At 42.1% G+C, this 23,893-nt stretch overlaps 1 protein-coding gene across 1 annotated transcript in view; it reads right to left on the bottom strand.

Moving 5' to 3' along the window:
- APLF (aprataxin and PNKP like factor) overlaps positions 1 to 23,893 on the bottom strand; it is a gene marked incomplete at its 3' end in the record, with an annotated part of 257,052 nt that overhangs the window by 135,541 nt on the left and 97,618 nt on the right. The window contains 1 exon segment of the mRNA XM_040351267.1: positions 14,268 to 14,434. Coding sequence (XP_040207201.1) covers positions 14,268 to 14,434 — 167 coding nt within the window.

The following is a 23,893-nucleotide window of genomic DNA, read 5'->3' as shown; positions in this document are numbered from 1 at the left end:
CCCCCCCCAACATCCTCCTCTGGTCCCTCTCTGTGCGTTCCTCCGATCCCCCCTCCTCCGATCCCCCTCCATGCGCTCCTCCGGCCCCCCCCTTCTCTGCCACCTCTCTCCTAGATCTTTCAGGATGGAGAGTGGAGTAAGGAGCCGATAAATATGTAATTTACTGGCTCCTTCCTTTTACTGAGTGTTGTAAACTGTGTTTACGATGCTTCCGTTTACCAATGAACAGGAGCCGCTCTCTCGTGTCCATTTATCTTCAGTGCAATTCAGGCTGTAGAGAAAGGGACTGCGTAATCTCTATCCTCGGTCCCTTTTCATGTCTGCAGATGGTATACATCTATTGGCCATGGTTATCTCCCAGTGTCACCCCATCTGCGGTTTTATAGAGCCTACTGACAAACACAATTTTTCGCTTTGTCTATTTTTATGATATGTTTTAATCAGTTTTTGGTATAAAAATGTAACTTTTATATCTACCCTTTGTATTGTACCATGAAAGTACATAATAGCCTCAGTCAACTTTATTTTCTATACATTTAATAGGATGTATGTACCTCTGTAATGCTCTATTATTACTGGAACTTTTTCTAAATGTTAATACAGGGATCTTTTATACCAATTTTTCATTACTATTTACACAATAAACATTTATTACGCATATCTATTGCACTTTGTTTTAACAGCATATTGGACTTTATATTTAAAAAAAGCCACCCATGCTGAGCAACTAGCAAGGATATATGCCGAACACGTGTTGGTGAAGCGGGATCCTGGTCTCATGATTAGCTTAGGACAGCCTTTCTCACCTTTTTAACACGGAGGAACCCTTGAAATAACTTTCCAGTCTTAGGGAACCCCTGCTAATAATTACTATATTTACAACTCATGGTAGATTAGCGGGATGGTTGCTGAGAACAATGCTCCTTTCACTTGTAGCCATTGGGAAGAACACCCTTCCACTTAAGGACCGCCTAACGCCGATATACGTCGGCAGAATGGCACAGCTGGGCACAGGCACGTACCTGCACGTCACCTTTAAGAGCCCAGCCGTGGGTCGCGCTCGCGACCCGGTCCGAAGCTCTGCGACCGCTCCCGCGGGACACGATCGCTGCCAGTTTTATTAGGTATACCATATATACTAGAGTATATGCCGAGTTTTTCAGCACATTTTTTTTGTGCTGAAAAAGCCCCCCTCGGCTTATACTCGAGTCTCCTTGCCTCACTGTGCCCATCTGCAGTCTTATGATCTCCCGGCGCTGTGAAATGAAGTCTAGTCGGCGGCCATCCAGTGTAACAAATCCCCGCCTTCTCCTCATCCTCGACCATGATAGGCTGAGCACTGACTCACTGCTGGGAAACTGAGTCAGTGTTCTGTCACAGACTAGGACGAGGAGAAGGCCGGGCCGATTCATACATTCGGCATCTATGGACACAGGGTAACCCCCTCGGGAGAGCGCTTCTCCTAGGGGGTTATCTAATGCGGGGAGGAGCCGCAAGAGCTGCCGAGGGACCCCAGAAGAGGATGTTCGGGGGCCACTCTGTGCAAAACGAGCTGCGCAGTGGAGGCAAGTATGACATGTTTTTTATTAAAAAAACAAAAAACAAAGCTTTAGTATCACTTTAGGCATATAAAAATGTCATTGGCATATCACACAAAATAAGTGAAGAGTTTTACAAGGAATAATAAACAGATAAATTAATAAATAGCCTCAATAATGTCATTACAAAAACAGATTCAAGAACAACACAATTTAAAAACATGCATCATGATTTTGTACAAGTGTGTTGTTTGTTATTCTCCTTTGACTTGGAGATTGTAGTTTTGTAGTAATTGGATTTAGTAAATACAATTTGATTACTATGCTTCAGTGGCTAATTAAGCATAGATCAAATGTTATTCTATAATTGAGCTCATTCAACCAATGCTAATCATTGTGTGGCAACCAATCTGCAAAAGCGCAATGCAATGTATTTTTACTGCAATTACAAGTATTTACTGAATACATTTTAATACATATGAATATAAAGCCCTGTACACGATCCCAACAGGAACGTTGGTTTCGCCAACAGGATTCCTGGCAAGCTTGCCGTGCATACAGACGGCCATTCAAAAGAACCGCCGTTCTTTTGAATGGCAAGAACGCGGTGACGTCATCGACTACGACAAGCCTGCGCTCATCACATTCGATGCCGTTATCTCCATCTTGCTTCACCCCACAATAATCTTGTATGCTACCACGCATGCGTCTTATCGAACTCTTATCGAGCATGTGCAGGTTTCCAATGGAATAGGTAAGCATACAGACGACCGGTTTCTCGGCAGGAAACACTCTGCCGGGAATCCCGATGGGAAAATAGAGAGCAGGTTCTCTATTTTTCCTGGGCAGTTTTCCTGTTGGGAAAACTGCTAGGGAGCATACACGCAGCCGGGATTCCTGGCCAAATGCTCTCCTGGCAGTTTTCCTGCCGGGAAAACCGGTCGTGTGTACGAGGCTTAATGCTCATTATCCAAAAAAAAAACACAATGATAATATAACACAATTTACCATACGCAAACCACTTGAACACTGGCATGTTACAACCTCCTTGCATCCAGGCCAATTTTCAGCACTGTGGTAATTTGATGGACAATTACTTAGTCATGTACCACTGTACCCAATGTTCTATAACTTTGCAAAGAAGTAATCTTTCTTCATAAATTTAGGCCAAAATGTATTCTAGTAAATGTATTTTAGTAAATAAAAAAAGAACACAAATCTGTGTATGTTATTTAGACTATGGCCACCCCAAAGCCATGGCAAGGTTAAAAGGTTTTGGTGCAAGCGGCCAACAGAATTGACGGATGTAACAGCAGCAGACACTCGACTGCATCGTATGCATCAGATTCCCCACAATCTCTCCCAAAACTTCAGCACCCAGCCACAGCAGCTGTATCTCTCAACTAAGGTCAGTACAGTACACCGTGCCTACCTCTCAAGACAACTCGTCTACTCATTCCCAGTACACCAGGCTTCTGCACCACAGCAAACTGTAGACACCAGTATGCAGATAATGCACAATACATCTTACCATGAGGCTACTCTTCTACCTAGGGAAAGAGAAATTACTGCTCAAGGGGGGTCTGCTGGACAATGAGTAGCTGCTCAGGAGGCCAGGAGTGCCGGCAATGCACGAGGCAAAATGTAGAAGTTGAAAGGATGGACAGCCGCACCTCCAAAAAAAACCTTAGGTTGTCTTTATTTAAAAAATAGGTGGAAAATACACTACAAATAACAGCAAAGGGTGGAATACAGCCTATGTGTTTCGCACTGCGATCAGGCCATGGCTAAGCTTCTACATTTTACTCTTCTACCTACACTAAGTATACTGGTTCACAGTAGCAACCCAACACAGCAATCGACACTAAGTCAGTATCAGGAATGAATGTCTTTGCACCACCATAACTCTAAAAGACGGTCAATTTCAGCTAATGTAACTTTGTTCTGCATGCAGCTGAAGTCCGAAAACGGCAACATGTCACAGTCTGCTAAATACATTCTCCATAAAAAGCTCACCAAGATAGGTCTCACTAAATTTAATGACAAACCTACAAACTAACTAATATAAGCTACAAAAGAACTGCCGGTAGATCTGCTTATCAGGTGGCTAGGTCCTCAATCTTATGAACGTATCAAAAGACTGTCACACTGACAACCCTGCCACAGGTTTTAACCCTGCTTGAGACAGACTTGAGCGGAGTTTCCGGAGACCAGAAGCCATCGATTGATGCTTTATTTAACAGGTTGCAAAGCTGACCAAAAATATCTAGCAAAGATAATCTAACGTTTCAAGAGCTCAGTGACCTTCTCTTGGAGCTTCAACTCACCAAGGATAACACCCACCTAACCAGCCTCAGTTACATAGATACTGCGTTAACTCGTGCAGTTAACCCAATAGTCTCCTTATGGTATACAGGAAAAATGGGCATCACTTAAATTAAGGTACAAAGAAGAAAAAAAAAAAAAAAAAAAACTTTCCTTTCCTCCCTTTTCCTACTTCTCTGAGTTCATTAGGAGAATTGCAGATAGTAAGAATGATCAAAGTTTCCCCTTTGGGAAATCCATCCCTCTTGGTCCACCTTCTACAAGGTCTGCAAGCTCATACATTTCACATAGAGTCGGCAGCGGTCCAGTGTCTTTGAAGAGACAGATACTGTATATTCTGTCAGCACCTACTACAGTCCCTGAAAAGACTGATCAGAACAAGAAAATTGAGAACCCAAATTGTCAATGTCTCATATATAATGAACACCACCAGCTTGGGAAATATATCGGCATGAGAAAGAAACCCTTGCAAGAACACAGAGAAATGTATCATTAGGGATTGCGAAATTAAATTGGCAATTGAGGCCAAATCTTCCAATGGGGACACTGGGCCAGGTTCAGGTAGCTCGGCGCATCTTTGTGCCGGCGTAGCGCATCTCCATTCACGTACGACTTACGTAAACGACGTAAAATACGACGGCTGTTCCGACGTCCATACCCTAACATGACTTACACCTGCTTTATGAGGCTTAACGTTACGCCGGACGTACGCCTTACGTTAACGGCGTAGATTACAGCGACGGGCGTAAGTACGCTCGTGAATCGGCATATCTCGCTCATTTACATATTCAAAGCGGAAATCAATGAAAGCGCCCCTTGCGGCCAGTGTAAATATGCGCACAAGATACAATGGCGTAGGAAACTTACGGCGGTCTTATGAAGCCAAAATTCAGGCGTATCTAACTTGCAGTATCAGGCGCATAGATACGACGGCGCATCCGTGCACTTACGCTGCGTATCAGTAGATACGTCGGCGTAAGTTCTTTCTGAATCCGGGCCACTAGTTCTGTTCACCCTGACGACAACCAGGGGGTCCCTCACTTTAAAAGGGATTTCCCCTAACTTCCAGTTTTGTCCGGGGGACAGGAAATGAAGGGCATTCTCCCCACTTGGATACAGATGGTGAAAAAACCTGAGGGGGTTATAAACCCTCCCCTACTTCAAAATGAAAAAAAAAAGTTTTAGTTTGTTTTTTAACTCTGAACAAAGTCCAGACATAGTATAAACACTGCATATATTTCGAAAATCTTTCATAACTTTCAGAACAGCATCTGCCTATTCCCATTTGAAGATATTACAAAGCAACAGATTACATTTACAAGGATTTTGCAACAATAATAATGATAGATCTAGGACACTTGGAGCGCATGCAGTTATATTGCCAAGTGAACTTAAAAGATCAGAAGTTTTTTAGCGAAAATTCATTAAAGAACTCAAACTTTTCCACTTTGAGGACAAGAATGTTTGCACAATCATGAGAAACTTTCAATTTTTTTTTTTTTTTACAATGCTAAATTTTGGAGCAAATGTTTAGGTGCCTTTGTGCAGGGAAATGTCAGTGATGTACTAGCAGCATTACCAACATGAGGATATTCATTTACCAGATTTTATATAGATAAATATATATATATATATATATATATATATATATATATATATATATATATCTAGATATATATATATATCTATATATAGATAGACAGAGATAGATAGATAGATAGATAGATAGATAGATAGATAGATAGATAGATAGATCTGCTAATCTATTCATAGAAACCTCCCTGACAGAAATCTCAGGCTGATTTTATCTCCTGTCTGGGAGAACTTGTCAGAAGTTATCATGCTAATAACAGAGGAACGAAACAGCAGAAAGACACGGGACGTAGGGCTTTGGAGAGAGATAAGTAAGCACTACACATATATGTGCCTATGTCAAATTTCATGAATCGGGTTTACATCCGCTCAGGCTGTCAAGGTCCGATGAGTTGGATCCTGCTGAATAGTGAGGGTGTAGGCTGAGGAAAGGTCTGTCCAGACCCAAAGTATACTGCAGAAATAGGAAGAGATAGCCCAGCTGCCACCCACTTCCCCCAGCCCCAGTGCTTAGCAGGTAAAAGCAGCCTCAGCTTGATTTATCCAGACCACCACTCCAACATGTTTCGCCCCACCCCCAAGGGTTAATCATGGGGCAGGGCAAAACATGTTAGAGTCGTGGTCTAAATGAATCAAGCTGAGGCTGCTTTTGCCTGCTAACCACTCGGGCCAGTTGGGCTATCTCTGATTATTTCTGTGTTTTTTGGGGGTTATATGTCTTCTTAAGGAATAGATTTAGGATAATCTTCAAATATAAACTTGGCTTTTGTCATGATTAAAGTGCCCTTAACATTGGTTCAAAGAAGAAAAAAAAAAACTCTATCCAATTATGTATTCCTAACTCAAAAAAAGGTACCTTCTTATTACTCCCAGGCTGCTCCTTTTTTTTTTTCCTTTGAGATCTGACTTCCTGTTAGAGGGTGGCTACATTCGCTATCTATAGTCCCACTGTATGTAGGAACGTAGCATGATGGATTAAGAACTATGGGATTTGTAGTGTGCATAGAAAAGTGCACAAGACTGCAACTAACTGCTTGTTTCAAACAAACGGAGGAGGAAATGAGAAGTTCGGGTGCTCACAGAGGCCATTACAAGAAGACAGAAAAACATGGTAAGGGACAATTTCATGAAAAATCACCCCCCCCCCCCCCCCCCCCGGTGTCACATTTGGCAACTTTCAGGGGGAGCAGATACTTGTCTAATCAAGGTATTTGGTCCCACTTTCGGCAAAAGATCGTCACAGTATCCACGTCGATCTACGCCATGTCTGGACCCTCCTTAATTTCCCATGCTGTCTTCTGGGGGACACACAGGTCACAGAAGACAGCAGGGACCAGCCAGAATGCACAGTGTGACTCGTGAATGCGCAGTAGGGAAACAGCCTGCGATTCCCTTACTTAAGATGCTGGCAACTCCACCCGGAGCCAACGGATGGGTTGGGTTCGGGGGTGAGGACATCATGGGTGCCCTGGACAGGTAAGTGTCCTTATTTTAAAGTCAGCAGCTGCAGTATTTTTTATTTTTTTATTTTGAAAGGGGTGAAATCTTCCAGTGCTTAAGTGATTTTAAAAGAAGATCTGTAACTTTAGCATAAAGAAAAAATAATCCCATTAGAAACACCAAGACAGGGTGTCTCCAGGGATGAAAGGGGCTACAAAGGCAGTAACGGACAGTATTATATGTTACAAATTATTTATTTATAAATGAATAAATATAGGTATACAATTAATTATAATGAATAGTATCAAAAAAGTGCAAAAAATTCATGGAATTTAATAATAACCAATACTAGCTAAAATTACCAACTAGCTATGGCCGGCCAGCGCTGCACCAATGAACCTAGTTCATTGCATGGTGCAAGCAAAAAACACACAAAAAAGACTGGGACAAACATAGACAACATATATCTGAGGCTGTCCGGACACCGAATGGGGCAGACCCGTTGAGATTCCCAGGTGGTAAAAATTACCATATATTATATTAATTGTATTAGAAAAATAAGGGTATTATCAGCGGGGCATCCCCATGGGAGGTTGGATAATAAACTGTCCGTTTATCAGGGCAATGAGCAGTATGTACTAGAAATGAAAGGTTTTGCTAGCCAAGAAAGTTATTGGGGCAAGTCTAAATGGAAGAATACCACAGTCCAAGAATATACCAGGGCTATAATGCACATGCGGGTTGTAAAGAGAAGACTGTCTCATGTGTGGGCCGATATAGAACAGAAAATTCCCATGTACTATTAGTTTTCACAGTCCCAGTACATGCATTTCTATTGAGTGCAAAAAGCGCATTTATGTGCAATATTCCGGTGTTTGTTAATTAGACATTTTAAACTGTCATGTTATTCATAGTAGAATTTGCATTCAAACAGGAATTGCATTAGACTCAGGCACTGGGGTTATAATTGATTAATATATGTTTGGAACGATCTTACCCGTCCCCATGGATGGAGGTAAGGTGATGTATGGCTCGATCGTATAACTGACAGCCTCAATGAGAGGTATACTGATATCGGCGTCTGTGACGTTCAGATGCTCCTCTGCTGGTCAGAAAGAGTCTTTTGTTCCAAAAGATGTCCCTGTGCCTGTGTATTATGTCCAAGTCCTTGCGCCAGGTTAGGTTGTATGACTAGCACACGCTATTGATACTTGGCGTCTTAATTTCTTTGCTCCAGGCCCGAAATTGTTTTCCAAACTCCTGCTGAGATGGGGAGTTGCTTCTGCGTGACGTCAACGCGTTTCGCAACGTAGAGTGCGTAGCTTCGTCTGGACGTACAAAGCCTGGCGTGCAGTGCTCCTTTATATCATATCACTGCACGTCCGGCTTTCAAAAAGTAAAAGATGAATTGGAGTATGGATCTATAGGTTTCCCTATATCTTATGCGTTGATTGCCCTGTATCCCTACTACTACCTACATTAACACAAAAACGAGACATAAATATCACATTTAGGTATGAATTAATTAATCAGTGGCGAAAAAAGGGTACTGCAACTAGAATATAGTTTTCTAATAAATTGCGCACCCCTGTGGCTCCAAAGTGGATACATTCATTTTGTGTACAGACATGTGTCTTGCGGACCCGAAGGTCTTTTAGATGAAAAGAGAGAGGAAGAGGAAAAGGAAAAGAAGGGGAAAATAATGGGGAAGAAGGGGAAAAGAGGAGAAGGAAGAAAGGGGAAAGGAGAAAAGGGGTTTTAGAGACATGTGAGTACACGCACGCGTTTAGTTGCATGTATGCGTGTTCCCACAGAGAAGCCCAACAAGCATATATGACATTATTTTGGGACAAAAACCATGATACTATTATATATTATTAATGAGACCCCTCCAAAGAGGCCAGAATAAAAATAAATATAAAGTAAAAACTAGTTTCTTAGTTTGTATTGTATTAGAACATGGTAGAGTGAGGCATAATGGGGGGATAGAGGAGGAGAGTATCCCCATTAATTTCCATGTATAGAGACCCAAAAAGTGAGTCCGTGCATCTATTCTAAAAAGGGTTGCATGCTTAATTCTGTGTTCATACCTAGGGGTATGAGGGACTTTAAGGTGTAAATCCACCATTTCTCTTTTTGGAGCAAAATCCTATCAAAATCTCCCCTTCTAGTTGGCAACTTTAGAGAATAGATGCCTTTAACTTTTACCCATCTGGTTTTCCTTCATGACACAGTGCAAAGTGTTTCGCTACTGGACTTCCATGTCCTTTTTCCAGGTCTCTTTCCTTCTCCTTTCTTATCTCTCTTAGGTGCTCTCCAGTCCTGATCTTGAGTTGTCTCTTTGTTTTGCCTATATATATTTTTGGACAAGGACAATAGATGACCTTTTCTGTCGAGCAATTAATGAGATCTCGAATCTCTTATTATTTTTCACCTTTTGCGTCTCTAAAGACCCTAGTTCGGTCTACATAGGGGCAAATTTGGCATCTTGAGAATGGAAACATGCCAAGACTGCGTGGATATTCCGATAACCAGGATGTGCTCCCCTGCCTTATGTATTCAGATTGGATGAGCATGTCTCCTAGGTTTTTTGCTCTACGAGCTACCATTTTTGGACTTTCACCAACTATGCCTGCCAGGCCTTGGTTACTAGTAAGTATGCCCCAATGCTTTTCTAATATTGTTCTTAACCTGTTCCATTGGGAACCATAGGTGGTTATCAGATTTATGGGGCCAGGTTAATTTTTCATGTTTTTTTATCTGAATTTATGAGGAGCAAACTATCACAGCTTTGTTTTGCCACTTTTCGTTTTGCTAGTTTGATTTGCCTATGGGAATAGCCTCTCTCTCGAAACCTCCCATAGAGTTCCTTGCCCTCCTTATCAAACGTGGCTGGATCCAAGCAATTTCTTTTGATCCTCATAAATTCCCCTAATGGGATACCGTTTTTTTGCCTTTGTGGGTGATGGCTGTCTGCTTGTAGCAAAGTGTTTGCTGCTGTCTCTTTCCAAAAAGTACTTGTAGTGAGTTTACTGTCTTTGATTCCAATTTTTAGGTCTAAGAAGGATATTTGGGACCTATCATACGTGTAGGTCAATTTTATGTTTCTGTCGTTTACGTTAAGTAAATTAATGAATTTGGGAAGGCTGTCTATGTCACCCTTCCAGATCATCAAAACGTCATCGATATACCTCAGCCAGGTATGTACATGGCTGAGGTATAACGGCGTTTCAAAAACATCCTCCTCCTCCCACAAGCCCAAGTGTAGGCAAGCATAGGCTGGCGCCCAAGCTGCGCCCATTGAAGTGCCCTTTATTTGGTGGTAGAAGCAGGAGGCAAATTGGAAAAAATTGTGTGACAATGCAAACTGGAGTAGTTCCAGTAAAAATTTGTTTTGACGACCCTGAAGTGGGAAATGTTTTTCCAAGAAGGTCTTCACCGGTGGGGAATAGACGTATATACTGACTCCACGTCTATTCCCACCAGCCAGATCTCGTTCACCCTGATTTCGGCTATTTTGGACAGAACATGTCTGGTATCCTGAACGTATGATTTCAAAGTATAAACCATTTCTTTTAGTCCTTTTTTCTCTGTCCAAGGGTCCACGGATAGCCGAAACTATAGGTCTTCCTGGCGGTTTTTGGAGAGACTTATGCACCTTGGGGATGCAGTAAAAAATTGGGATATTATAATCATTTACCGAAAGGTATTGAAATTCCTTCTTTGATAAGAGCCCTGCCTCCACTGCATCGTCCAATCTGCTATTAAGTTCCCCGATTACCTCAGGGAAGGGGTCCCTCTCCACCTTACTATAAGTATTGTGGTCACCCAATAATCGCCTGACCTCCATTTCGTAATCTCAATCGTTCAATAGAACGACATTCATTTTTTGTGTGTTTTTTGCTTGCACCATGCAATGAACTAGGTTCATTGGTGCAGCACTGGCCGGCCATAGCTAGTTGGTAATTGTAGCTAGTATTGGTTATTATTAAATTCCATTAATTTTTTGCACTTTTTTGATACTATTCATTATAATTAATTGTATACCTATATTTATTCGTTTATAAATAAATAATTTGTAACATATAATACTGTCCGTTACTGCCTTTGTAGCCTCTTTCATCCCTGGAGACACCCTGTCTTGTTGTTTCTAATGGGATTATTTTTTCTTTATGCACATGTTCAGGCTACGGCGGTGACCTCCACATAGGAGTGACTATTTATATGTTAAAGGGAATAGTATCTAAGTTTGTTAATAAGGAGGCGCTCACCTTTGTGGTGTTTGCTGTCACTTTAGCAACATGCACTGACAACCTCATGTCTTTATGCCTTTTCCATTGCCACTGGCTGAGGCCCGTTAGGATGTAGCACCAACTGTGCAGCAATACCTACTGTTCCTGCCTGACATAAATGGCTCCAGCAATGTTTTCTAGCTCCACCATTCCAAATATGCAAACTTGCTAGGTCAGAACAGCCAACCCTTGCAGGTTCATTGACTTTTCTTAGGCACTCAAGAGATTGGCTGCCCTAGGGCACTCAGATCATGCCTGCATGCCAACTGCTGTACTCATAAATCATTCTGATGTAAGTTATTAGGTTTTATGTCTCTTTCCATAAGAGAAGTGAGCGGAGACTGAGCGTGTATCTATATGGACTGTGCAACTAATTCTAAAGTCAATTCTGATGGTTCATTGACCCGTGTTCCACGCGTCAGGGGAAATTCATTTCAGAACAGCAGTTTCTTCTGTTCTGCTGTATTTTTAATTGGAAGTTGAAGGAAACAATGTGACTCTCAAAGAAAGCAGTTCTTAAAGGGTCACTAAAGGAAAAAGTTTTTTTAGCTGAAATGACTGTTTACAGGGCATAGAGACATAATAGTTAACTGATTCCTTTTAAAAATGATTAAAAATAGATAAAAAAACAATCATATAATGTGCCTGCAGTGTAGTTTCGTTTTTGCTGTTGTTTCCTGGTTCTCTGATGTACAGAGAGCCACTAGAGGGCAGTCAGCCAATAGAGAGCAGTGATACTTTGTCTAAAACTCCTCAGCACCAATCCAGTTTTGTTTTACACACAGTAATCACACCTCTTTGATTAGTGACCACTGTGAGAAATCTCCCAGTACTGTGGTTATCAGGAAACAGGCAACCAGGAAGTGTCCAGAACAGAGAGGAATTACAGCAACATGAAAGCAAAAACGAACCATGAGCACATGAAACCAGGACTGCAGTAAGGTAAAGGAAGCTATTTAGCTAAAAAAAAAAATTCCTTTAGTGACCCTTTAATTTAAAGTTGGTTCAATGTTCTGTCACTGTATTAGAACTTATTAAACAAAGCCATCAGAAGACTACTGATTTTACACAAGTGTTGATAGTATGTGGGTAAAATCAATATTAAACTAGAAATACATGACATTATCTTCTTTTCATCCAATTTAACTACATTTTTTAGATGGGCATGCAATTTGGAATCAGAAAATGGTATTTAACCACTTCAATACTGGGCACCTATTTACTATAGCAAAAAGTAAAATATATAGTATTTTTTCAAAATTGTTGCTCTTCTTTTGTTTATAGCGCAAAAAATAAAAACCCCAGAGGTGATCAAATACCACCAAAAGAAAGCTCTATTTGTGGGGAAAAAAAGACGTAAATGTTGTTTGGGAGCCACGTCGCACGACCGCGCAATTGTCATTCAAAGCGTGACAGTGCTGAAAGCTGAAATTTCACCTGGGCAGGAAGAGGGTATATGTGCCCAGTAAGCAAGTGGTTAACATATATTTACACATTTCATATTCAAAAAATCTCAGAAAATAAATGTATTTAATTTGTAAAATAACTTTTCAAAGCTTTGTACCATTGCGGACAGCTGAAGTGTAAACAAATAATTTGCGGTAGGTATCGGTAATTGGTATCGACGAGTACTAAAAAAGAAGACACTAATATGACTTTTTATTTCTTTACCCATTACAGTATTTTTCATTACATTTCTTGAAATTGGGTTGAAGCACAGTGAAGTATGTCTTATTTTATTGCCATCTTGTTTGATAACCTAATGTTCAGGGGTTGTAAATCTTTAAAATAAAAAAGTTCTTCAGAATCGTGAGGAAATCATGAACTATATTGAAAGGAAAAAAATTGTGATTCTCATTTTATCCAGAATTGTGCAGCTCTAATGTTTAGCATGATCATTGAAAGCGAAAGCAAAAGAAAATCCCAAATTTTGGGTTATCCCCAGAAAAGTAATAGTGGGGAAATCTTCCAATAGGGACACTAGTTCCAGTGATCTGGTGGATCCCAAGAGATTCCCAAAGTAGAGTTCCACCCTAAAGTGGAACTTCCGCTCATCGGATTCCTCCCCCCACCCCCCGAAAGGTGCCACAATTGGCACCTTTCGGGGGGAGGGGGGAGAGGATACCTGTCAAAGACAGGTATCCTTTCCCACTTCCTGGAGTCCGGCTGTGGCCGTAACATCACCGGGGGACTCCCTCCTCCTCCTCCCCTGGCCGCCGGGCTAATAGAAGAGAGGAGCGGGGTCTTGCGCATGCGCAGTAGGGTTCCCGGTGTGAAGCCAAAAGGCTTCACTGCCGGGTTCCCTTATCCACAATGGCGAAGGCAGAACCTTTTGCGTACATTGAGGGACACCAGAACAGGTAAGTCTCCATTTATTGAAAGCCAGTAGCTGCAGTATGTGTAGCTGCTGGCTTTTAATTTTTAATTTTTATAAATAACTCTATAACTGGAGGATTGGGAGGAAGTATGCTCCTCTCACGTAACAGTATCACCGGCCATGAACCCCCTCTTTTCCTCTCCCTTCCATGTATTCTCTATTTTTATTCCTCCTCTTACTCCTTGGTGGGGAGTGGGGGGAATGGTATGAGTGGCAATGCTGGCAGGGTGTTGGGATGAGTGGCAATGCTGGGGGGAGTTCTGGTCAGCCAACTTTGATGCTCTTGATCAAGGTCATCTGCTGATCTGTAGTGGGGACTTTTAATAGCAACTATAATCATAGTTAGCGTTACTTACTGTGTCTCCGGCTTCACTGTATCTCCGACTTTGTGGTGTCTCACAGAAGTGACACCTATGCCGAAATCAGAAGATAGGGTCCTTTAGCCCCTCCCACTTCACATTCCTTACCAGTCAGCTAACCTCTAGTCTTTGCCCCCCAGTCATGCCGTGAACTGAATGGGTGGCTGGGAAGAGGCTGAGTGGGCAGCCGCATGCTCTAGGGACAGACCTGGGAGAGCGGTGCAGGCTTCGGGAACAGCCCAGGATTCGGTGACCCCTGGCAAATCATCATTCGAACCCCAGGTTGTGAACCCCTGCTTTAAACAAATGTCAGTATTAATAGAACACAAAGCAATTTCTTTACCTCAGTGTTGCCTCCTGTAAAGGATGTTTTGCAATGACCCGAAAAGAGTATTTGTCTGGTAAGAGGGAGATGCAGTCACCAGAGTGCAGCCAAAACCATTCATCTCTTTTCAAAGGTATAAAGGTGTCGTTGTGAGAGGCTTGATAAAAACAAGGATTCACGTGTACCTAGAAGGAAATAAAACAAAATAAACACTCATTATAAACTAAAAACTCAATAGTGTGTTTCTCCAGTTCTAGGAAAACTAGGCAATTACAGGGCACCAATGCCATCCTTTGTACGCCACTGGCTGAAAACATCCACACAGTATGAGGATAGAACATGAAAATGGAGGAAGTGGACCCGAGGCTCTCCATCTGTTATGAAACTTCAAATCCCATTTTGTGTTGCCAATCAAAATAGTACTAAGCGTTAACCACTTGAGTCTCAGTGCCTTTTTCTTGCTTAACCACTTGCTGTCTACGGCTTTTTTTATTTTTTACACACATCAACATTAAACATTTTTGCTAGAAAAACCCCAGACATATGTTTTCTGAAAGAGAATAAAATGGCGGTAGTCTCAATTTTTTTATGTTACATGATGTTTGCGCATCTATTTGTCAAACACAAAGTTTAAGAAAAAAAAAATCACAATAATGAATGATACTCAATTTGTTGGTAAAATATAACAGATGATGTTGCATCAAGTAAACAAATACCAAACATGTCACTACTGAAAAATGTGTGCACCCAAAAAATGGCAACAAACTTTTTCATGAGCAACACTTTAAAAGCCTTTACAGGTTATCAGCGAAGAGTTAATCATGAATGATGGCCCTAGAATTATGGCTCTCACTCTGACATTCACAGCAATACCTCACATGTGTGGTGCAGTTCCTGTTAGATATGCTAGTGGGACCTACAGTGCTTGATTAGCTGCCTCACTGTCTGAAACAGGCAGGGAATGGCAGTTCTGAAACTGGAAGTGACAAAATCCTCATCGCCTCTGACTTTATTTGTCACAGAGGATATTGGGTGACAGATATGTAAAGCCACCACAGCCATTTACTGTGGCCTTGGGCTCCCCGGAGCAACAAGAACCATGGGAACCACAGTGGGAGGGGGAAACCCTTCTAGCTACTGTAAAATTGACTGGGCGGCTGTAGAGCTGCCCAGATCACTTTTACCAGACAGACAATTTCCGGCTGTAAAAAATGATACCAAGATCATGGTCTTGGTATAACGAGTTGTTAAATTGGTTCTAAAGGTAGGTTTTTTTTATCTTAATGCATTCTATGCATTAAGATAAAAAACCTGTATGCAGCAGCTCCCCGCAGCCTTCCTAATACTTACCTGAGCCCCATCTCAATCAAGCGATGGTGCTCGACAGCCTTGGCTGTCAGGGACTCTCCCACCTGACTGGTTGACACACAGCAGTGGGCACCATTGGCTCCCGCTGCTGTCAATCAAAGTCAGTGAGCCAATGAGAAAATAGAGTGAGCCGATCCACGGCTCCATATCTAAATGGACACACAGAGGAGTGGCTCAGCTCGGGCAGGAAGGAGGGGCCAGTAGCGACAGTGAGGGACCCGAGAAGAGAAGAATCTCGGTTGCTCTGTGCAAAACCACTGCACAGAGCAGGTAAGTATAACATGTTTGTGTTTTTTAAACAAAAAAAAACAAGACGTTATTATCACTTTAACAGTCCATTTATATATAGGGAGGGCTGGACAACGGCTGGGAATTCCAGCAGCCATGACATGACCCATAGGATTCCATAGGCCAGCCATTGTCCATGCTTCCTCCTCTTACTCTGTAGCTGCTGCTTACTGACACAGGGAAGCCAGAGCTTCGTGGATGGACTACAGCAGACTAAAAAAATATATATATATATATATATATATATATATATATATATATATATATATATATATATAAAACACACATGCAAGATAATGAAACTGCTACCCAATTATGCAATCAGGGCCAGCATAAGCTCCCTGTTTCCACTCACAGTGCCTAACTCGTGGTCTCCACTCAACAACACAGGAGTCCTTCCATGTAGATAAAGTTGGCAACCAGATGAGGACTAATAAAGTTTCTCTTTATTTCTTCCAAGGATTCACATGTTCCAAACAGAGCCAAAACTAACGCGCTTTAGCCTTTTAAGGCTTTACTCTGGCCTTGATAGGCTGAAATGCGTTAGTGTTGGCTCTGTTTGAAATATATGTACTCCTTGGACAAAATAAAGAGAAATTGTATTCATCCTCACCTGGTTGCCGACTATTTACATGAAAAAAAAATATATATACAGTACAGACCAAAAGTTTGGACACACCTTCTCATTCAAAGAGTTTTCTTTATTTTCATGACTATGAAAATTGTAGATTCACACTGAAGGCATCAAAACTATGAATTAACACATGTGGAATTATACATAACAAAAAAGTGTGAAACAACTGAAAATATATTTCATATTCTAGGTTTTTCAAAGTAGCCACCTTTTGCAGCAGACACATCTCTAGAACTGGTAAGAGGAGACTGTGTGAATCAGGCCTTCATGGTAGAATATCTGCTAGGAAACCACTGCTAAAGAAAGGCAACAAGCAGAAGAGACTTGTTTGGGCTAAAGAACACAAGGAATGGACATTAGACCAGTGGAAATCTGTGCTTTGGTCTGATGAGTCCAAACTTGAGATATTTGGTTCCAACCCCCGTGTCTTTGTGCGACGCAGAAAAGGTGAACGGGTGCACTCTACATGCCTGGTTCCCACCGTGAAGCATGGAGGAGGAGGTGTGATGGTGTGGGGGTCAGGGCTCAAGTCCTGCAGGAACGCGTGGGAACGGAGGAGTTCCTGCACTTTTTTCACAGCAGGAAAAAAGTTATCGCGGGATTTAGAAAGAACTGGCAGACCTCCGCAATGTCTCCTGGGAACAATGACAAAAGCTCCCAGGAGACATTGCGGCATCGAGGAAGTGACGGAATACCCGCACACTACCTGATGAATCCATATACAGGAAGAGGCCAGTAACAAAAAGGATTACTAAGGTACAGTGGATCGAGAGAAAAAAACATGCGGTTTAGTAATTACCGTATTTATCGGCGTATATCGCGCACTTTTTTGCCCTGAAAATCAGGGCAGAGTCAGATTACATTAAGAGAATCTCCTGTTTACTCAGCAGCGTCTGTATTGGAAGTCCAGTCTCCTGGGATGCCATTGGACGACTGTTCTGTCTATCATAGGAGGCGGGACTTTGATAGGCGGGACTCTTTCTGCCCCCTCCCTGTTCCCTCCAAGGCAGCGCCGATAAATACGGTACATATCTTTTGTGGCCCTGGGGGCCACAAACAATATATATATCCAAATCCCCAGGGGTGCCATATTAAATCAACAGGGGGGCTGCATTTGGCCCGTGGGCCGGACTTTGGACATGCCTGGTGTAGTGGATGGGTGGTTTTATATCTACTAATTCTGAATGGTAAATAAGTGATTGGGCCTCTTTATAACCACCCCAATTTCTTCTACAATATGCAGCAAATCGGGCAGAATTATTTTAAAACCAGTTTACTGCTTCTATTGGAGTCTTGAACTTGTTTGACCCTTCGACTGCCATGATGTACAGGTCATATCCTTGCAGGTCATAGGGTTAAAAAGTCAACTACTGTAGATACTGACATCATTATAAATCTTTCACAAATGAAAACATGCTGCAATCTATTTAGTAACATGAAGCAATTTCACTTTATTTGGCCAAACTACTTAGCACCTGGGAGTCGTAGTAAGCAGGCATATCTCTTTTCCATGTGTTTTCCACCATTGTCATTTAGTGTTTTGTGAATTAGGTGTTCTTTTGCTGTAAGGTAATAACATGTCATAATTTATTTTAATCTTGTAGTCAACGAGACAATCAGCAAGACATTCAACAAGGCAGTCAGTGAGCCAATCAATGAGGCAGTCAATGAGACAGTCCACAAGGTTGTCAGTGAGCTAATCAACCAGGTTGTCAGTGAAGCTGTCAACCAGGTTATTAGCGAGCCAATTAATGAGGCAGTCAGTGAGACAGTCCACGGGGTTGTCAGTGAGCCAATCAACCAGGTTGTCAGCGAGCCAGTCAACCAGGTAGTCAGTGAGGGAGGCAACAAGGCAGTCAGGGATGTGCCCGGAACCAACGTGGGATGCAGTCCACCTGCCGACTTTAACCGTGACAGCTTTATCTTTCATAAGATTCTTGGTCAAGGTAGTTACGGAAAAAAGTAAGTATTCAAAGATATATGAACAGCAGGTTTAATGTATTGCATGTTGGTGGTTATTTATATTGTCAGTAGGCTGTAGGTGGAGGTCACACCACTGTATCCTTTATCGCTCAATTCTCTCCCGCCGCAGAAAACGGTGATCTCACGGCAAATCCGCCACAGAGACCACCATTATCGTTTACAGGACCGCCGCCTGAAGAGATGGATATCTCGGTTGTGGCAGCTGCTGCTGCCGTTACCGAGAAATCCCTCTTCAAACTAAGGATCTATGTAGCCGATCGGCGGTCCTTAACCACTTAAGACCCGGACCAAAATGCAGCTAAAGGACCTGGCCAGGTTTTGCGGTTCGGCACTGCGTCGCTTTAACAGACAATTGCGCGGTCGTGCGATGTGGCTCCCAAACAAAATTGGCGTCCTTTTTTCCCACAAATAGAGCTTTCTTTTGGTGGTATTTGATTACCTCTGCGGTTTTTATTTTTTGCGCTATAAACAAAAATAGAACGACAATTTTGAAAAAAATGCAATATTTTTTACTTTTTGCTATAATAAATATCCCCCAAAAATATATAAAAAAACTATTTTTTTCCTCAGTTTAGGCCGATACGTATTCTTCTACCTATTTTTGAAAAAAAAAAAACGCAATAAGCGTTTATCGGTTGGTTTGCGCAAAATTTATAGCGTTTACAAAATAGGGGATAGTTTTATTGCATTTTTATTCATTATTTATTTATTTACTACTAATGGCGGCGATCAGCGATTTTTTTTCGTGACTGCGACATTATGGCGGACACTTCGGCCAATTTTGACACATTTTTGGAACCACTGTCATTTTCACAGCAAAAAATGCATTTAAAATGCATTGTTTACTGTGAAAAAGACAGTTGCAGTTTGGGAGTTAACCACAGGGGGCGCTGAAGGGGTTATGTGTGACCTAATATGTGTTTACAACTGTAGGGGGGTGTGGCTGTAGGTGTGACGTCATCGATTGTGTCCCCCTATAAAAGGGATCACACGATCGATGACGCCGCCACAGTGAAGAAGGGGGAAACTGTGTTTACACACAGCTCTCCCCATTCTTCAGCTCCGGGGACCGATTGCGGGACTCCAGCGGCGATCGGGTCCGCGGGCATAGCTCCCAACTGTCCCTGATTTCGAGGGACTGTCCCTGATTTGGAGCAATGTCTCTCTGTCCCTCATTCCTCCTTATTTGTCCCTCATTTTAGTCTGATCTATATAGTTGTATATAAAATGCATTTTTTATCTATCAAAAAGTGTTTCTAAATGGCTGCATTTGTAAATTCCAAAAGCCAATATAAAGGAATAGTAGTGGTAAAAAAAGCACTTGTGGGGTTACCAATCTTGTTTTTTTTGTAGAATTCTCTTTTAAGGGGGCGTGGCAAGGGGTGTGTCTTATGCCTGCATACTTTTGCTCATAGGTGTCCCTCATTCCCATCTCAAAAAGTTGGGAGGTATGTCCGCGGGTCCCGCGGTCAAGGTCACGGAGCTTCGGACCGGGTCACGGGAGCGCGCCGCGGGTGCGCGCCCGTGACCCCAAGGCTGGACTTAAAGGGCAACGTACATATACGTTGATGTGCTCAGCCGTGCCATTCTGCCGACGTATATCGGCGAACTGATCCGATCTACGCTTCTAATATTTACTCTGCCCACCACTGCCTCTCAGCCAATCAGTATTGCTGTAACCCGCCCTCCTTCTGCAGCCCGCCACATTTGACAAGAAGATGCAGGCAGAGATGAAAGCATGGCTGTGCTGTATTGAGGCGGGCGGGAGTGTGCTCTGTTCCCTGCACTTACCATGATCTGGAGAGCCTGCTTCTCCTCTGTCAGGACCGGAGCTGCTGTGACTCTGACAAGGAGTGAGGCAGATCAGGCTTTCTGTGATGCCCCCCCCCCCCCCCCGTCCAGTCAGCAGCACGAAGGGGACTGAATTGCAGGTAATCATTGTGCAGTGTGTGTAAGAAGTGAAAAATGCGCATACCAAAAAAAACCTCTAAAACAGCAGCAAACTCAAAATGTTATACAACATAAAAAACGGATGATAAAAGGTGGGAGTTGCGCTAAAAATTATATATAAGTGACCATATAAAATAAAAATAAAAGGAGCTGTACTAGAGACAGCTCGTAAAGGTGACCAAAAGATCAACAAGTTAAGAGTCCCAATAAGTGTGCACATACAAAATTGGTGAAAAAATTGGGTAAAAAAATTATTGTTTCTAATAATAGTCCAAAAAATAAGAGATGAATCCAATTCTGTAGTTAGTGTTGGAACAATATCCGAGTGAAAACGTTCAGGCTAACCCTTACCAGAAGTATAGATCCCCAAGGATCAAAAAGAGCCATCCATGGTGTAGCCAAGAGAAGATCCAACATGGAACGGTGCAGGAGCTCTTACTTCAGTGGACTCAGCCCAGTAGAAAAAGAGAACAAAAGAAAAAAATAGTGCAAAAACGTATGGTGAACAAACACTCAGACTAACTCCCGTGGCTAATATTGACAGACACTGTGAAGTAAAGCTGGAGTACCACCACCATAAAGACACACTGACCCTTACCAGAACTAGGCAACCCTCAAGGGATCAATATTGCATGTCAGTGTGTTACGGTCAACAACAGGGAGGCGTTTGTCAAGCAAGTCCTTTCAATCCAGAGATCAGATAGCCAGGAACCATGAAAGATATACAGACTCACATAGTGAAGTACCGCCAAGATTTAATATAATTGAAGAAAGTAGAACACTTACAGTTAAAATGTTTAAAAACAGCAAGGACAAGTTTAGCCGGCCGGCGAACAAACAAACGAGGCACGTCCTCAATACGCGGTGACGTCAGCACGCCAACCTCCCAACGTTTCGTCTTCGGATAGACTTGATCACGGGAATGAGGATGCGTGCCGCGTCACCGCGTTAAATACATACGTGCAAAGGGGCGTGTCGAATCCATGTTCTAGACGAGTGCAAGCCCGCCATCTTAAGTGAGGGAACCCATAAGGGCCAAACCAATGCTCAGATAATAAGGCGAATGCTGCCCCGGGACATAGACTAATAGTGAATGCGCTATAAGCGCGAACACCACGGAGGATAAAAACATCTAAAAATGTATACAATTATAAAACAGGAAGAATAAAAGGCCTGGTCATATATGACTTGACCAACAGTATGGGATATGAACTTATATAAGAACACCATCAGGGCATCCATACAGCGGGCTTAACAACCCAATTTAAAAGGTCAAAAAATCGACAGACTACAGCAGGCTTGCAGACATCAAATAACAACGTCAGCACTATGCATAATTATAATGAGTAACCAGGCAATTTAAATAATATAATAAACATAATATGATAAACATAATGTAAAAGGTGATCGTGCTTAAGAATCAACATAGCAGTGAATGAGACACAGTACAAATTTATGTAGTCAGACTGTCATAAATCAATCTAACAGTGAACAACACGCAGTGTGAATACATATGGTCAAACTAGCATAAGTCAATCTGGGCAGTAGACCATACTCTAAAAAGTAGCCCAATTTGCTACATTATGACCACAATATTACAAAAATAACCAAGTGTGGATTAATAAAAAAAGTGCAATAGATTTCCACTGAATTAAGTGACACCATTCTCAATAGAGATTCAGGGTGTAGGATCATATATAACAAAAACTTAGTGCCCAAAAAATAAATGAACTTAGTGACAAATTCTTATTATAAAGAGCAATAAGTATCTGCGATAAAAGGTAAAAAATAAAAAATAATAATAATAATATTAAACAGAGGATTTAAAGGGGAAGAGTAATTTCAAGAGTTTTCTATAAAACAATTGACGTCAACTTCAATGTTGAGTCCATGGGGTTCAAAGCTTCTCAGCGTATGGATCCACATCATTTCAGACCTTGAAATGCTCCTGACCAGATCGTTACCTCTCCAGTGAGCCCGGAACTTATCAATCCCTATAAATGTTGTACCTGCAGGATTTTTATTATGTGCCAACAGGTAATGTTTTGAGACCGAATGGTTCGGAAAGCCACTCAAAATGTTCGTCAAATGCTCATTTAGACGTATATGTAGGGCCCGCTTGGTCCTCCCCACATACTGTAGCCCACAAGGGCATTGGAGAAGATATATAACCCCCATCGTTGAGCATGTGATAAAAGTATCAATAGGGTAACTGATGGACGTACGGCTGGAGCAAAAACTTGTGGTCCTCTTGGGGATACCTTTATTCACTGCACAGGTATTACAACGGCCACATTTGAAAAAGCCCACCAAACCAGACAAAAACATAGATTGGATCTCTGGTGGATCAAGGACGTTTGGTGCCAGTTTATTTCTAAGTGGTTGTATCCTCCGAAAGACCACCTGTGGTTTGTCTGGTAAGATTTTACTCAAAAATGTGTCACTTTTCAAAACATGCCAGTGTTTAGCTACTATCTGCCTCACACTAGCATGCTGACAGGAGTAGTCAGTCACAAAAGGGGTCTTGAAGTCTCCAGATGTGTCCTTTTTAGGTTTGACCCTAAGTAACTCCTCTCGGTCGATGTTAATGACCGTTTCCAGAGTTTCATGAAGAGATTCTGGGGAATAGCCCTTTTCTATAAAGCGTTGAGTTAAAACTCCAGCTTGTTCACGAAAGGTATCGTGATTGGTGCAGTTACGCTTCAATCTAAGGAACTGCCCCTTAGGTACTGCTCCTAGCCATGTCTTATGATGACAGCTGTCACTCGGGATGAATGAGTTTCGATCAGAGCTTTTAAAGTAGGTCGAGGTAACAAATTGGTCTTTATCTATTGAAATAATCAGGTCTAAAAAATTAATACTTGACTGGCTGGCTTCATGTTTAAGTACTATACCTCTGTCATTCCTATTCAGAAAGGACATGAAGCAAGACAACTCAGCCTCAGACCCTCTCCATAGGAGGAGGACGTCGTCAATGTATCTGGCCCAGAGCATTATCTGGGGCCTAGAAGACACATCGACGACGTCCTCCTCCCATTTGGCCATAAACAAATTGGCCAGACTGGGGGCATATTTAGACGAAACGTTGGGAGGTTGGCGTGCTGACGTCACCGCGTATTAAGGACGTGCCTCGTTTGTTTGTTCGCCGGCCGGCTAAACTTGTCCTTGCTGTTTTTAAACATTTTAACTGTAAGTGTTCTACTTTCTTCAATTATATTAAATCTTGGCGGTACTTCACTATATGAGTCTGTATATCTTTCATGGTTCCTGGCTATCTGATCTCTGGATTGAAAGGACTTGCTTGACAAACGCCTCCCTGTTGTTGACCGTAACACACTGACATGCAATATTGATCCCTTGAGGGTCGCCTAGTTCTGGTAAGGGTCAGTGTGTCTTTATGGTGGTGGTACTCCAGCTTTAC

This window comes from Rana temporaria, chromosome 4, assembly GCF_905171775.1.
Source record: "Rana temporaria chromosome 4, aRanTem1.1, whole genome shotgun sequence".
NCBI lineage: Eukaryota > Metazoa > Chordata > Amphibia > Anura > Ranidae > Rana > Rana temporaria.
Note: the sequence above shows the minus strand (reverse complement) of the source record. Positions and strands in the feature narration are given on the sequence as shown.